This window comes from Cetorhinus maximus, chromosome 15 (genome assembly GCF_964194155.1).
Source record: "Cetorhinus maximus chromosome 15, sCetMax3.hap1.1, whole genome shotgun sequence".
NCBI lineage: Eukaryota > Metazoa > Chordata > Chondrichthyes > Lamniformes > Cetorhinidae > Cetorhinus > Cetorhinus maximus.
In genome coordinates this window covers 46,407,494-46,423,864 of record NC_135893.1, presented here as the reverse complement: position 1 = coordinate 46,423,864, position 16,371 = coordinate 46,407,494, and the positions used below count along the sequence as shown (strand labels likewise).

Here is a 16,371-nt window from a genome sequence, read left to right as displayed (position 1 = left end):
GCTCAGCAAATTGGGCCCATACTCTTTAGAGTTAAGAAAAACAAGAGGTAAATTCATTGAAACATTCAAGATTCCGAAGAGGCTTGCTAGGGTAGACACAAAGGTTGTTTCCCTTGACGGGGGAATCTAGAACATGGGGTACATTCTCCGGATACTCAGTTGATCAATTAGGACTGAGACCAGGAGAAATTTCTTCACTCAGAAGGTTATGAGTCTTTGGATTTGTCTATCCTAGAGGGTTGCAAATGTTCCATTGTTGGATATAGCCAGACTGAGATAGAGTGAGTTTTGACCTCTCAGGGAATCAAGGTATGTGTGGAGTGAGCATGAAAGCAGAGTTGAGGCAGAAGATCAGCCGTGATAGTATTGAATGGCGGAGCAGGTTCAAGAGGCCAAATAGTCTACCCCTGCTTCTATTTCATATGTTCTTATTCAATGGTAGCATTAAACAAATTTGGGTGACCACTGAGGCCATTAAAATCACCTTACTAAATATTACTGCTACAAAGCATTAGTAAAATAGATCCCAATTTATTACTACAATTATGAATCTGTTAGGATGTTATGATCCCCGTGGCGGAACGGTAAACTAAAGTAACTAAATTTACGGAATGACACATTGCCCTACCGAAATAAGAAATAACCAACAAGGTTTCACACTTTGTAACTTTTACGTTAACATGAATTAGAACCAATGAAAATTACACATGAATTACCAGGCAAAAGATGCTTCAAATTAAATAAGATAAATTTCACTTTAAACAGTTAATACAACAAAGATAGATCTTATGCAACCACAAACACCCTCATCATTCCCCGCAGACATTTGGAACTATGTAGCCACCAAGTTCCACAATACGCTGTTCTTAATTCAGGCAGGACTGGTCAGGGGGCCCATCCGACAGATACGATTATCATCAGCAAGGCACACTTCTACAGATCTTCCTCTCTCCCTTGCGTCAAGACAGTCGTGATAGTGTAACTTTCCAACTGACCTATCAATATCACCCTAGTTCACGATTTGGTCACTTCTGGGAAAACATCCAGCTTTTTAGCTTCGCTGAGCTATTCACACAGCTTTCCAGGTTTTGGATCTTTTTAACCAGTTCACACAATACTTCCAAAAGCTTGTCTCCTTTTCTGCCAAACAGAAAAACTGATCTCTTCCTGAGAGTGATTTGCTGCTGTTTCCCACAAGAATTGTGTGTTCCAATTTCTGTTTCTGTCTGTTTTCTCTTTGTGTCTGTATCAGTGCATTGATTACCTTCCATAGAACCATAGAAAAATTACAGCACAGAAGGAGGCCATTCGGCCCATCTTATCCATGCCAGCCCGAGGACACCCAGGTGCCCTTTCTAATCCCACCTTCCTGCACCGGGCCCATAGCCCTGCAGCTTACAGCACTTTAGGTGCAGATCCAGGTACTTTTTAAAAGAGTTTAGAGTTTCTGCCTCTACCACCAACTTGGGCAGTGAATTCCAGACACCCACTACCCTCTGCGTAAAAAAGTTCTTCCTCATGTCCCCCCTACACCTTCTGCCACTTAATCTATGTCCCTTGGTTCTAGAATTCTCCACCAAGGGAAACAATTTTATCCTGTCCACTCTATCTATTCCCCTCATATTTTTGTACACCTCAATCAAGTCACCTCTCAGCCTTCTTTGTTCCAGGGAAAATAACCCCAACCTATCCAATCTCTCCTCGTAGCTACACTTTTCTAACCCTGACAACATTCTTGTAAACCTCCTCTGCACTCTCTCCAGATCTATTACATCCTTCCTGTAATGTGGTGACCAGAACTGCACACAAAACTCCAGTTGTGGCCTCACCAGTGTTTTATACAATTCCAACATTATATCCTTACTTTTATATTCTATACCTCTACCAATGAAGGAGAGCATTCCATATGCCTTCTTTACAACCTTGTCTACTTGAACTGCTGCCTTCAGGGATTTGTGTACTTGTACGCCAAGATCTCTCACTTCATCTACCCCTCTTAGTATGTTTCCATTTATTGTGTAATCCCTGTAACTGTTTGACCTCCCTAAATGTATGACCTCACACTTCTCTATGTTAAAATCCATCTGCCACTTTACCGCCCACTCCACCAACCCACCTATATAGTTTTGGAGATTAGGGCTATCCTCCACACTATCCACCACTCGGCCAATCTTTGTGTCATCTGCAAATTTCCCAATCGTGCCCCCCATGTTCACGTCCAAATCGTTAATATATAACTCAAACAGCAAGGGTCCCAACACCGAGCCCTGTGGAACACCACTTGAGACAACTTTCCATTCGCAAGGGCATCCATCGACCCTTTGTTTCCTATTACAAAGCCAACCTTTTATCCAATTTGCCACATTACCCTGAATCCCATGGGCTTTTACTTTCCTGACCAACCTGCCATGTGGGACCTGGTCAAATGCCTACACAACATCCACTGCACTACCTTCATCAACCCTTCTTGTCACTTCCTCAAAGAATTCAATCACATTTGTGAGGCAAGACCTTCCTTTAACAAATCCATGCTGACCATCGCTGACTAGTCCATGCCTTTCCACATGACAGTTAATCCTATCTCTCAGGATTGATTCTACTAATTTGCTCACCACCGATGTAAGACTAACTGGCCTATAATTGTTTGGCATTTCCTTTGATCCCTTTTTAAACAGCCCTCCAGCTCCTCTGCTTGTAGCTTTGCTGTGTTTGCCAGCCACATGGTTTCTTTCTTAACTTCCTTCCAGGCTAAGGGTCACATGATCACATGGACTAGTATTTAATTTTCAAAATTACAATTGACCCCTTAACAATTAATGCAAATGCTTAAAAGTTCTTTTTAAACATCTTAAAAACAATCTCAGATTCCACGGGCCTTTTAAAGAAATTACAAATTTTCTTTACTGTACTGCTTCAAGGTCAAAGGTCATCACAAAGAGTAACTCTGATCAAAGCAAATTTAGCCACTTACTGAATGTATTTCTTTCATTCAAATGTCATTCTTAGAGTTACTGGGGTAAATTTTTTGATCAGCTGCACAAGTTTTCAGAAGCAAAAATTTCTTCCAGCCAACTGTGGATGTTTCCTGCTGCAGCATTATTAATATCACAGAACACATGCAGAATATTTAATTCAATACTTGATGCAATTTGTTGAGTGATGGAATTTTTACTATTTTAATAACTTTTCACAGGACTATAATTTACTCATTACTGCAAAAGACAAGGCTGAAGCATTTGCACACATCTTAAGTCAGAAGTGCCGAGTGGGTGATCCATCTCGGCCTCCTCCTGAGGTCCCCAGCATCACAGGTGCCAGTCTTCACAGCCAATTCAATTCAGTTCACGTGACATCAAGAAATGGCTGAAGGCACTAGATACTGCAAGGGCTGTGGGCCCTGACAACACTCCGACAATAGTACTGAAGAGCTGTGCTCCAGAACTACCCATGCCCCTAGCCAAGCACAGCTACAACACTGGCATCTTTCTGGCAATGTGGAAAATTGCCCAGGTTTGACCTGTCCACAAAAAACAGAACAAATCCAACTCAGCCAATTACCACCCCATCAGTCTATACTTGATCGTCAGCAAGTGATGAAGAGTGTCGTCGAAAGTGCTATCAAGTGGCACTTACTCAGCAACAATCTGCTCACTGACACTAAATTTGGGTTCCGTAAGGGTCACTCAGCTCCTGACCTCGTTACAGCCTTGGTCCAGACATGGTCAAAAGAGCTGAGCTCGAGGAGAGGTGAGAGTGACTGCCCTTGACATCAAGGCAACATTTGACAGTGTGACATCAAGGAGCCCTAGCAAAGCAAAACTGAAGTCAATGGGAATCGAGGGAAAACTCTTCACACACAAAGGAAGATGGTTGTGGTTGTTGGAGACCAATCATCTCAGTCCCAGCATATGGCTGTGGGGGTTCCTCTGGGTAGTGTCCTAGGTCAAAGTATCTTCAGCTGCTTCATCAATGACCTTCCATCCGTCACAAGATCAGAAGTGGGGATGTTTGCTGATGATTGCACAATGTTCTGTACCATTTGCGACTCCTCAGATACTGAAACAGTCCGTGTCCAAATGCTGCAAGACTTGGACAATATTCAGGCTTGAGCTGTTAAGTGGCAAATAAAATTCACACCACACAAGCATTAGATAATGGCCATCTCCAACAGGAGAGAATCTAACCATCCTCCCTTGACATTCAATGGCATTACCATCAAAATCCTGGTGGTTACCATTGACCAGAAACTGACTGGATCAGCCATATAAATACTATGCCCACAACAGCAGATCAGAGGCTGGGAATTCTGCAGTGGGTAACTCATCTCTTGACTCCCAAAGCCTGCCCACCATCTACAAGGCATAAGTCAGGAGCGTGATGGAATACTCTCCGCTCACTTGAATGAGTCCAGCTCCAACAAAACTCAAGAAGCTTGACACCATCTAGGACAAAGCAGCCCGCTTGACTGGCACCCCATCCACCACCTTGAACATTTACTCCCTCCACCAATGACGCAGTGATGTAGCAGCAGTGTGTACCATCTACAAGATGCACTGCAGGAATTCACCAAGGCTCCTTAGACAGCACCTTCCAAACCCACGACCTCTACCACCTAGAAGGACAAGGGTAGCAGTTTAATGGGAGCACCGCCACTTGCAAGTTCCCCTCCAAGTCTCACACTATCCTGGCTTGGAATTATATCGCTGTTCCTTCACTGTCACTGGGTCAAAATGCTGGAACTGCCTTTCCAACAGCACTCTGGATGTACCTACACCATATGGATTGCAAAGGTTCAAGAAGGCTGCTCAGCACCACCTTTTCAAGTGAAGGTAAGGATGGACATAACCAGCAGCGCCCATAACCCCTGAAAGAATAAAAAAAATACTAAGTTTAAATAAACCTTCCAAAAAACATCATTGTTCACAAATTCATTATAATGTGGACAGCAAGTGAAGTATTCACAGGATTCCAGCGGAACAGAAATATATGAAAGGAGGCAGGTAAGAAATTGTTCTTCCAATATCAGCTTTGCAGGACCTCATGGAGCTACAAGGTCTCTGGATGAAAACTGTAGAGTCTTATGGCAGATTGGGGTAAACTAATGACAAGGGTTTGTTTGGGTGAGCCTCAAATACAGTATTTCAAGGTGGGCATGATGCAAGATACAAGGCAGTATGCAGGAGAAACCAGCAGCAAGAGAGACAAATTACTGGGCCCATTGACCCTGAATTTGGTAAACGAGGCAATGCGTGGTGAGTTTGAGATTTGCTTTTACACTCTCATCCTTCAGCTCTAACTAATTTTGCACTGCAAACTACTGGAAGTACGAGTTGATAAGGGAATCAGCAGAGCATCTGAGACCTTACTGAATGATGGGACCAATAGTTTAGCTGCTTAGTCAATGAACTTTAAGAATAGGGTAAATTACAGTCAAAGTAGATACAGTAAGATAAAGAAATATTGGATTAAGAGAGGAAACTGAAGGAAAAGGGTAAAATAACTTAAAAAACCTCTGGAAGCTGACAGGAGTTAGACTTGAATTTCAACTGTTCCCTTTCCGGCCTTTGTGGTTGACTGGTGTTACATGAATATGAGGAAAGGCTGAGCAGGTTTGGTCCAATGCTCATGGGAACGAGAGATGATCTTTTGAAGATTCTGAGGTGGGTTTTAAAGGGTAAATGCTGAGAGGATGTTTCCCCTTATCTGGGTATCTAGAACTAGGGGGTTACAGTTTAAAAATAAGGGATCGCCCATTTAAGACAGAGATAAGGAGGAATTTCTTCTCAGGGTTGTTAGTTTGTCAGGGTTGTTAGCAAGGTTATTTCTGTTCTTTTGGAATTCTCTTCCACAGAGAGCAGTGGAGATTGGGTCATTGAATATATTCAAGGCCGAGCTAGTCAGATTTTTTTGATCCATGAGAGAGTCAACGGTTATGGGGGCAGGTAGGAAAGTGGAGTTAAGGCCACAATCAGATCAACCACGATCTTATTTAATGGCGGAGCAGGCTTGATGGGCTGAACAGCCTACTCCTGCTCCTATTTCTTATGATTTTATGAGTCCTTATATTGTGAAATACCAGCCCTAACTTGCTAAAGTGAGTTTAATTCATACTTATGCAACTCCAGCAATTTCTTGAAACTCTGGGGGAGGTCAAATCTCATTTTTGTATGGCTAATGGTGGAGCAGCATAAATCAGCCAGCAATATGTGGTGATTCACAAATCAGAGCATAGCTTTTCCTAAACACAAATTGCTGGATTGTTTTGCACATCATTAACATGCTGTGCCATAAACTCAATGTTACCTCATGACAAATTTTAATCCATTATGGCAACTATATTCACAAGCCCTGGCACTTGCACCAAGCTATGACCATTGGAAACTGGTTCTGCTGGATCTTCTTCTGGATCAACATAAAGCTAGTCGTAGATTTGTATGAAATGCTACAAGGAAATGTGCAGCCAACTTGCACTGTAGGGGCAGCAGTACCAGTGACACACAAGGTTATTTCTGCCCTCAACTATTTTTCCCCACCATCTCCAAATGTACTGCACTAGGGAGGGGCCAGAGTGCCTAACAGGTAATCCCCTTCATATCCACCTCATGCTTCAGGATCTCCATTTGCCATCATCAAACAGGTGGTTCAGGCTGTCAGGTATTCTGCTACTCTATCATTTTCCCACTATTTTCTACATTTTCATTTGGAATATTTTTACATTCAAACAGATATCATGTAGGTGCCATTAATTTATTTTTGACTAATTCTGTTTCCTGCCTCCACACTTATTTTGTCAGACAGAATTTTTGTCCAACAAACCACCTTTGGGAAGATGAAAAATAGGAAGGAAATAGCTTTTCTGAAAGACTAACAATCCCTTAACTGTTCCACACTAAACCCAATAGAGCTCGTCATGGGAGGGCCATCCTGAGAAAATGTTGGAATACTGACAAGCAATGGATCACAGCGTGGATTCTTCACTGTTCCTGCTGCCCTGAGGAGAATCAACACTAATCTTTACTTACACTTGTATTAAGTTGTACCCTCTGTTAGCAGGAGCATACACCGATATCTGTGTATATTATACTTGAGTAATATTACTCACTTTTTTGGGTTCAATGAACACGTAGACAAAATATTTTCAAAATGCTGTATACCAGATAATTTGGGTTGGAAAAAATAAATTCCCCATTTTAACCATTAAAAATAATTACAAATTAACATTAACAGAGTGAGATTTTATACTTAGTATGGGGTACTGTTATTGTCAATTATAAGACGTGGAAAATACCTGAAAAATGCTGAACTTTGAAAGAAATTTTAAGGTGGCTATTTTATAATGTGATACTGAATTATACACATTATACTAACTGAAGGGGCTTCCACATAATTTATATTTAATTTACATTAAAGGAATCCTGAGACTAAACAGAAATCAGAGTGAGTAGGTATTTAGATACTGTGAAAATAATACTGTATAAACATTTTCATTTTGTGCAATCTCTCCTGGAAACACTGCAAATTACATGCTGATGTATGATCCTGCTGATAATCTTATGTAGTTCAACATCCATCTGGCTTTGTTGATTGCATTAGTGGACATGTTAATTAACTAAGGCTCCCAAGCCACATTCAGCATCATCCTTGGCACTTTAACATTGATGCTGTACCTATATTGTCTATTTTTCTTCCTATGTGCAGTAATTAACATTTGTCTGAATTAGACTCCATTCACCATTGTTGCATCCGCTTGTTCCATTGATATGAATAGCCTGAACGTTGTTACAAGGGGCATAATTTCAAAGCTTTCAGATAATACAAAGCTTGGAAATGTCGTGAGTGAGTGAGTAGGGTCATAACAGACTTCAGGAGAACATAGACTGGTGAAATAGATGAACAGAGGGTAGGTGAAATTCAATGCACAGAACTGTGAAGTGATGCTTTTCGGAGGACAAATGAGGAGAGACAATATAAATTAAATGGTTTAAATGGTGCAATATGAAAAGTGGTGCAGGAATTGGGGGTGGGGTTGGGGAATATTGGGCTCAGTGATATCAATTTGGTGCCAGTGCTGCCATTTTGGAGCTCCATGTTCCAGTCCAGCCATCTCTCAACCACCCATAGCTGAACATGCGCTTAATGGCAGGAATGACCCCCTATCAGCACTATTTAAAGGGATTATTTATCCTTAGTGTAGAATTTTTTCACCTCTTCTCTGAATGCCCTCTTACTGTTTTGATACTGAGCATTTGTCAGTTTCAGATGTTGTGCTTTTTCCAGGCCCTTCTGTTCAGCTTTTAAACAAGTTTCTGCAATGTCTTGTATTCATCCCAGCAAGCCCCTTCTCCTTTCTGCCTCCAGGAAATTGTCCCTTATCTCACTTTTAATTTTTCTTCAAGTAATTTTGAAACACATTTTAGTATAACAGATGGAATTGAAGAATAAGTGCTTCTCAGTATAGCTGACGAAACACAGTGCTGATACACCCCGGGAAATGCTCAAGTTCATGGGTAAACCTAAAGCTTTTAATGAATGCATGCTTAAACTAATGTTTTGAAGAAAAAGATAATGAAATAAAAAATTCTAAATGATTTTGACAGCTTTGTGTGAAGCCAGTGTCAGGTTGTACAGAATGATGTGTTTACATATAAATGTGGATGCAGGAATTTCTGACTGAAAACTTATCGATATAAAAAATGTCAAAGATGATGGCTGTAATACAAATAGTGCAAATGGAAATGCACACAGGTCTAAGTTTTCAATATCTTAAAGACTTCAATATAAGACATTACAGACAAGCAACAAACCCATGAGATTACCTTGGCTCCAAATAGCTGATTCGTTCAATAGCTTTATCGATCATATTATGCTTTACTGATATAGATGAACACTGCAGCGTGCCATTTATTGCCGGTTCTGAAGGTGAAAGCTAAATAACGAAATAGCCAAATAACTGAGACATTAGTATTTGAACAAAAAATACTTGATCAAATATTGTAGTTTAAATATACAAAATTCTACATTTCTATCTTACTTTCTTTCAAATTGCTTTTATAACTTTTGAAGATTGGAATGCTTTTCCAGGAAACTGAATTGATCACTTTCAAGCCTATTGCAATGTATAGCAGCCTATAAATTGCTTAACCCAAGCCTCAGAATAGGAAGTCCGACTGCACTCACACAGCGTAAAAGTTATCTTATGGCATATTGGGCAATCAAACTCAAATAGACTTTAGCAGGCTATGGGATATCTGTACAGGATCCCTAATCCTGTTCTGAGATACAATTACTAGGAAACCTGGAAACCACACAACCAATTTCCCTGAGTTAAGATTGCTCCCTTCCTATGAAGGATGGCTGATCTGGTTCAGAACTTCACTCCCCATTGTGATAAACTTCTTCGTATTAAATTTAAATTCCAACGTCCACAACCTTTGTGGCTCTTGTGGGCAGAGAGGCTTAAAAAATTTCTGCTACATTGCCAAGAAACAAGTCCAGCCCATTCTGTTATCTGCATGTGCTTCAGAACCTATTACAATTCAGTTTTCTCTTGCTATTGCATACCGTTTGCCAACATATGGGCGTTTTTGTTATTGTTCTCTGCTTTTCTATGCTTCTCAGCACATCTTCATTTTCTTTCTGCATGGCTTGAAAGACAGTAGAAGCAGATAATTCTGGATCCTTCGCCTGGGATATATTCCTTCTTGTAGCAGAAAGCACCCTCTCTTGACGACATTCTTGGGCTAAATAAACAAATAGAAATTGTTACTATTACTGACTACACTGAAACTAAGGTTTAAAAATAGATACACCAAAAATCAATTTAAAAAATGTGGTCAGAGTTATAACAAAGAAGTTTATGTTGAGAAAAAAAATCAGGGTGCAAGATCTAGAATTCGAATGGGAAGTCTAATTAGTATGAATCTTATGAGTTAGAGCACACCTAAAATTCTGTGAACAGTTTTGGTCCCCTTATCTAAGGGAAGATATACCAGCATTGGAGGCAGTCCAGAGAAGGTTCATGAGGTTGATCCCAGGGATGGAGGGATTTTCCTATGAGAAGAGGTTGAGTAGGTTGGGCCTGTACTCATTGGAGTTTAGAAGAATGAGATGCGACCTTAGTGAAACATATAAGATTCTTAGGGAGCTTGACAGGGTAGATGCTGAGAGGTTGTTTCCCCTTGTTGGAAAGTCTAGAGCCAATCTCAAAGTCAGCGGTCACCCATTTACGACAGAGGTGAGGAGGAATTTCTTCTCTCAGAGGGTTGTTAATCTGTGGAATTCTTTACCACAGAGGGCTGGGCTGGATCGTTAAGTATATCCAAGGCTGAGATAGACATTTTTAATCAGTAGGGGAATCAAAGGTTATGGGGAAAAGACAGAAAAGTGGAGTTGAGGGTCAGCCATGATCTTATTGAATGGCAGAGCAGACTCAATGGGCCGAATGGCCTACTCCTGCTTCTGCATCTTACGGTGGATTGTACATTAACTGTGTTTTGCTTTACATTAATTGATTTGAACAGATTGTTTGAAAAGAGAAAGAGAAGTGAGATACTAGAGTGTGGAATGACCTCTAAAGGCTGGCTTCTAGTTAGGGATTAGAAATACTAGAAATAATGGTCTATTATTACCTATGGTGTCTGCCATCAGTTGGAATTGTCCTTGCACATTCAGTTTTAATTTTTTGCTTGTCATGTTGCTAGGAGTGTGAGCTGATGACTAATGTCACAGTGACAGAAACCTGGTATCTTGTACCTGAGAGAACAGGACGAGCAACTATACACCTCCTTAATCAATTAGTTTGAAGGATTATAAAATTAACAGTGCAATAACAAGGTGTATGTTACAGTGGGTGAACTCAATACTAAATCAGGTAAAGAGAAAGAAAGAGGAAATAAAAGACAGAAAATAAAATAAAATAAATAAATTGCTGGAAATCTCCAACAAATAAAACCTGAAGGAATGCAACTCCACATTTGTATTAGTTAATTTTCAGTGCTAGTGAAGTTGATTGGCAGTAATTAACATCATTAAAAGAAAATTTAGCTGAAATGAAATGGACAAGACTTAACTTTTTGTGTCACATTTAGTTTGTACCTACAGTGCAAATGTAACAACTTAACGCTATTAATACATTTCAACTGTGAAGTAAACATAGATGTTGTTTTGTGAGGAATGAACAAGCTAATGGTGCAACATTGCATTTCACATAGCAGCTTTTGGATTTCTGTGTTTAACCTCGCATTTGCCCTAGCATGAAGGTGCTGAATTATTTGTGCATAAATAACACCAAGTGACAATAACCTTGTCATTATGCTAATGACAACATAAGTGTTTTTTCGCTCAAAAGAAAATGGCTGTTGAAGGTACAATCCAAGGAGCTAATTAATCTCCTCTTGGATTTCTTTTTAGAAATTCATTAGCGATAACTTGTATTTATATAACTCTTCACTAAAGAAAACGTCCCAAGGCACATGACCGGGACATTATAGAACAAAATTTGAGACTGAGCTGAATAAGGAGATAACACGGCTGATGGCTAAATGCTTGGTCAAAAAGGTAGGTTCAAGGAATGCCTTTAAAGGAGGAACTAGAGAAGTTTAGGGAGAGAATTCCAGAGCCTAGAGTCTAGGCAGCTTGAGGCACCAATTGTGAACGTAGATGCCTCAGTGGGTTGTAGGGTTGAAGGAGATGGCAGATAAATAGAGGGATCCATGCCAAGGAAGAATTTGAAAACAAGGATGACAAGTTTAAAATTGATGCAGTGTTTAACTGTTAGCCAGTGTAAGTCAGTGAGCAAACGGGTGAAGAGTGAATTGCATTTGGCGAGCGATAGAACATGGACAGGAGAGATTTGGATGACCTGAAGTTTACAGAGAGTAGAATGTGGGAGGGCGGGCAGGAGTAAGTTACTATAGTCAAGTCTGGAGGTAGCAAAGGCATGGATGAGTTTTGGAGCAGATGAGCTGAAGCAAGGGTGGAGGTAGGTAATGTTACAGAGGCAAAATAGGCAGTCTTTGCAACGGTAGGGTATGTGCTTGAAAGCTCATCTTGGGGTCAAATATAGCGCTAATGAAAACTGGGCTCCTCACTTTTACTTGTGGACTGAAAAAATTGGCCAGTAATGAAAAGAAAAATACCACTCCTATGACCATCCTCTCACTCCAAAAATATAAAAAAATGTTCAGTAAGGACTGCTGGATTAGCAGGAATTGGGGCAGGACAAAATATGAGAAGAGAGTGTGGGGTGCACTGAAGTTTCTAGAAGGTGGGTGATGGAAGAGCAGCCAAGAGAGTTAAGGGCCAAGGTGAATGATGCAATCGATGTAGAAGTTGGCTCACTTTCTACTCCACCTTTCATGACCACCTGAGATTGAGAAAACTCAGCAACAAGATGTACAAAGCTTAAAACCCAAGCACGCTTGAAGATACTCAATAACCGGAGAGTCAATGAGCCACAATTGTAGCTGCTCCAGTACAGCTACAACACTGGCATCTTCCAGACAATGTGGGAAATTGCCCAGCTATATCCTGAACACGAAAAAGCCATCTCAGAACCAGGGCATAATTGGAGAAGTTCCTCAGGATAGTGTCCTAGGCCCAACCATCTTCCGCTGCTTCAATTACCTTCCCTCCATTATAAGGTCAGAAGTGGGGATGTTTGCTGACGATTGCACAATGTTCAGCACCATTCGCAACTCCTCGGAAAATGAAGCAGTCCATGTTTGCAAGCAGCAAGACCTGAACAACATTCCTGCTTGGGCTGGTAAGTGGCAAGTAACATTCACACCACACAAGTGGACGGCACCGGCAATAGAAACATAGAAAATAGGAGGAGTTCGGCCCTGCTCCGCCATTCAATATGGTCATGGTTGATCCTCTATCTCAACGCTTTCTCCCCATACCCCTTGATTTCTTTAGAGTCCAGAAATCTATTTCCTTCTTAAATATCTTCAGTGACTTGGCCTCCACAGCCTTCTGTGGTAGAAAATTCCATAGTTTCACCACTCTGAGTGAAGATGTTTCTCCTCATCTCAGTCCTAAAAGGCCTATCCCATATCCTGAGACTTGTTCTAGACCCCAGCCAGAGGAAAACTATCCCTGCATCCAGTCGGTCCATCCCTGTCAGAATTTTATATGCTTTAATGAGGTCTCCTCTCATTCTTCTAAACTCTAGTGAATACAGGTATATTTGGCTGTCATGAAGCTATTAGTGTATATAATATTATTGGAAAATATTTTTCTTTTAAAATAGAGGTTTAGTCTGTGGGTGTGTCTTAATTGGATTAAAGCCAGCCAGTCTGGGTGTTTTGATGTGTACTAGTTTTGAGATGTGAGAGAAGTAGAGTGCGTTTGCATTTTTTGAATAGAGCATTCAAGAAGGCGAGTGAAATCTGGCACCTAGCTAGCTGAGACCAAGCAATACGTTTATATTACCAATAAAATTGGTACTATGAAAGGGGTTTTATTGTTCAAAGAGGCTGGTTATTCAATGAGCTGTGCTAGGTATAGCTTTAGCAGTTGTGTGTGGGCGGGGCAGAGGCAATGTAAGATCAAAGTAGCTGTAAGCCTACAAATGTCTCCACAGGAACCAAAGTGAAAGGAACCTCATTTGGAATTCATAAGGTGAAAATGCTTTGCCTGGTGTCAGGTTAGATCTATGGGTTGCTGTTACCTTAATGAAGATTAATTTGGGAATTTGTTAAAGCTATGATAGTAATAATTTTTAGCCATGTATAAATATTTAACTTGTGTAAATTAATAAAATGTTTCATTTAGTTTAATATAAAACCTCTTGAGAACTGGTGGTCTGATTCCTGAATTTAGAGTTGCATCTCAAACATATCACTTAAAAATATAGGTTATGACAATTGTTTAAAGTTTCCCTCTGGAATTTTTAAATAACTCAGCTTTACCAAAAGGCTGTCTCATAATATCTGCCCAATCTTTCTTCATACGACAATCTTGCCATCCCAGGAGTCAATCTGGTGAACCTTTGCTGCATTCCGCCTTTGGCAAGTATATCCTTTCTTAGGTAAGGAGGCCAAAACTGCACACTATACTCCAGGTGTGGTCTTACTAAGGCCCTGTACAGCTGCAGTAAGACATCCTTGCTCCTGTACTCAAGTCCTCTTGAAATAAAGGCCAACATGCCATTTGCTGAGCCTGCATGTTCGCTTTAAGTGATATGACAGCAAGAGATAATCTAACTATCCCCTTGACATTTAATAGTTGAATCCCCCCACTATCAACATACGTCTGACCAGAAACTGAATTGGACCAGCCATATAAATACTGTGGATACAAGAGGAGGTCAGAGTTTGGGAGTTCTGCGGCGAGTCACTCACCTCCTGACTCCCCAAAGCCTGTCCACCATCTACAAGGCACAAGTCAGGAGATTGATGGAATACTCTTCACTTGCCTGGATGAATGTGGCTCCAACAACATTCAAGAAGCTTGACACCATTGACAAGCTTGACAAAGGAGCCCATTTGATCAGCATCCATCCACCACCGCAGCACAGTGGCAGCAATGTGTACCATCTACAAGATGTAGTGCAGCAACTCACCAACACTCTTTCGACAGAAACTTACAAACCCACGACCTCTACCACCTAGAAGAACAAGGGCAGCAGATGCATAGGAACACCACCACCTGCAGGTTCACCTGCAAACCATCTTCCCCATGTCCACTCTATCCAGGCCTTTCAGTATTCTGTAAGTTTCAATCAGATCCACCCTCATCCTTCTAAACTCCATCGACTACAGACCCAGAGTCCTCAAAAGTTCCTCATACGTTAAGCCTTTCATTCCTGGGATCATTCTCGTGAACCTCCTCTGGACCCTCTCCAGGGCCAGAACATCCTTCCTGAGATACGGGGCCCAAAATTGCTCACAATATTCTAAATGTGGTCTAACCAGAGCCTTATAAAGCCTCAGCAGCACATCCCTGCTTTTATATTCTAGTCCTCTCGAAATAAATGCCAACATTACATTTGCCTTCCTAACTACTGACTCAACCTGCAAGTTAACCTTAAGAGAATCCTGGACTAAGACTCCCAAGTCCCTTTGCACTCCAGATTTCTGAATTCTCTCCCCATTTAGAAAATAGTCTATGCCTCTATTCTTCCTACCAAAGTGCATGACCTCACACTTCCCCACGTTGTATTCCATCTGCCACTACTTTGCCCATTCTCCTAACCTGTCCAAATCCTTCTGCAGCCTCCCCGCCTCAATACTACCTGTCCCTCCACCTATCTTTGTATCATCTGCAAACTTAGCCAGGATGCCCTCAGTTCCTTCATCTAGATCATTAATGTATAAAGTGAAATCATTAATGTATAAAGTGAAAAGTTGTGGTCCCAACACTGACCCCTGCGGAACTCCACTAGTCACCGGCCGCCATCCTGAGAAGGACCCCCTTATCCCCACTCTCTGCCTCCAGCCAGACAGCCAATCTTCTATCCATGCTAGTACCTTGCCTCTAACACCATCTTACTGAGCAGCCTCCTGTGCGGCACCTTGTCAAAGGCCTTCTGGAAGTCCAAGTAGATAACATCCATTGGCTCTCCTTTGACCTACTGGTTACCTCCTCAAAGAATTCTAACAGATTTGTCAGGCATGACCTCCCCTTGATGAAACCATGCTGACTTTGCCCGATTTTACCATGCACTTCCAAGTATTCTGAAATCTCATCCTTAATAATGGACTCTAAAATCTTACCAACGACCGAGGTCAGGCTAATCGGCCTGTAATTTCCCGTCTTTTGCCTCACTCCCTTCTTAAACAGGGGGGGTTACATTAGTGATTTTCCAGTCCTCTGGGACCTTCCCTGACTCCAGTGATTCCTGAAAGATCACCACTAACACCTCCGCTATCTCTTCAGCTATCTCCTTCAGAACTCTGGGCTGTAATCCATCTGGTCCAGATGATTTATTCACCTTCAGACCTTTCAGTTTTCCTAGCACCTTCTCCTTGGTAATGGCCACCATACTCACCTCTGCCCCCCGACTCTCTTGAACTTTGGGGATGTCACTTGTGTCTTCCACTGTGAAGACTGACGCAAAGTACCTATTCAGTTCCTCCGCAATTTCTTTTCCTCCCACTACTACTTCTCCAGCGTCATTTTCCAGCGGCCCAATGTCCACTTTTGCCTCTCTCTTACTCTTTATATATCTAAAAAAACTCTTGCAATCTTCTTTTATATTACTGGCTAGTTTACCCTCATATTTAATCTTCTCCCTCCTTATTTCTTTTTTAGTTGTCCTCTGTTGGTCTTTGTAGGCTTCCCAATCCCCTGGTTTCCCACTGCTCTTCGCCGCATTGTATGCTTTCTCTTTAGCTTTTATGCTGTCCCTGACTTCCCTTGTCAGCC

The 16,371-nt window shown here is 41.3% G+C and overlaps 1 protein-coding gene across 10 annotated transcripts in view; it reads right to left on the bottom strand.

Annotated features, from left to right (window-relative positions):
• Window positions 1-16,371, bottom strand: part of katnip (katanin interacting protein) — a 133,809-nt gene that overhangs the window by 67,790 nt on the left and 49,648 nt on the right. For all 10 annotated transcript variants that reach the window (XR_013578923.1, XM_078558337.1, XM_078558334.1 and 7 more), the window contains 2 exons: window positions 9,562-9,740; window positions 8,817-8,926 (listed from right to left, as the gene is read on the bottom strand). Coding sequence is in view for 9 of the 10 variants with exons in the window: in XM_078558337.1 (XP_078414463.1) it covers window positions 8,817-8,926; window positions 9,562-9,740 (289 nt within the window). In the remaining variant the exon portion in view is untranslated. The remainder of the gene's footprint in view (window positions 1-8,816; window positions 8,927-9,561; window positions 9,741-16,371) is intronic.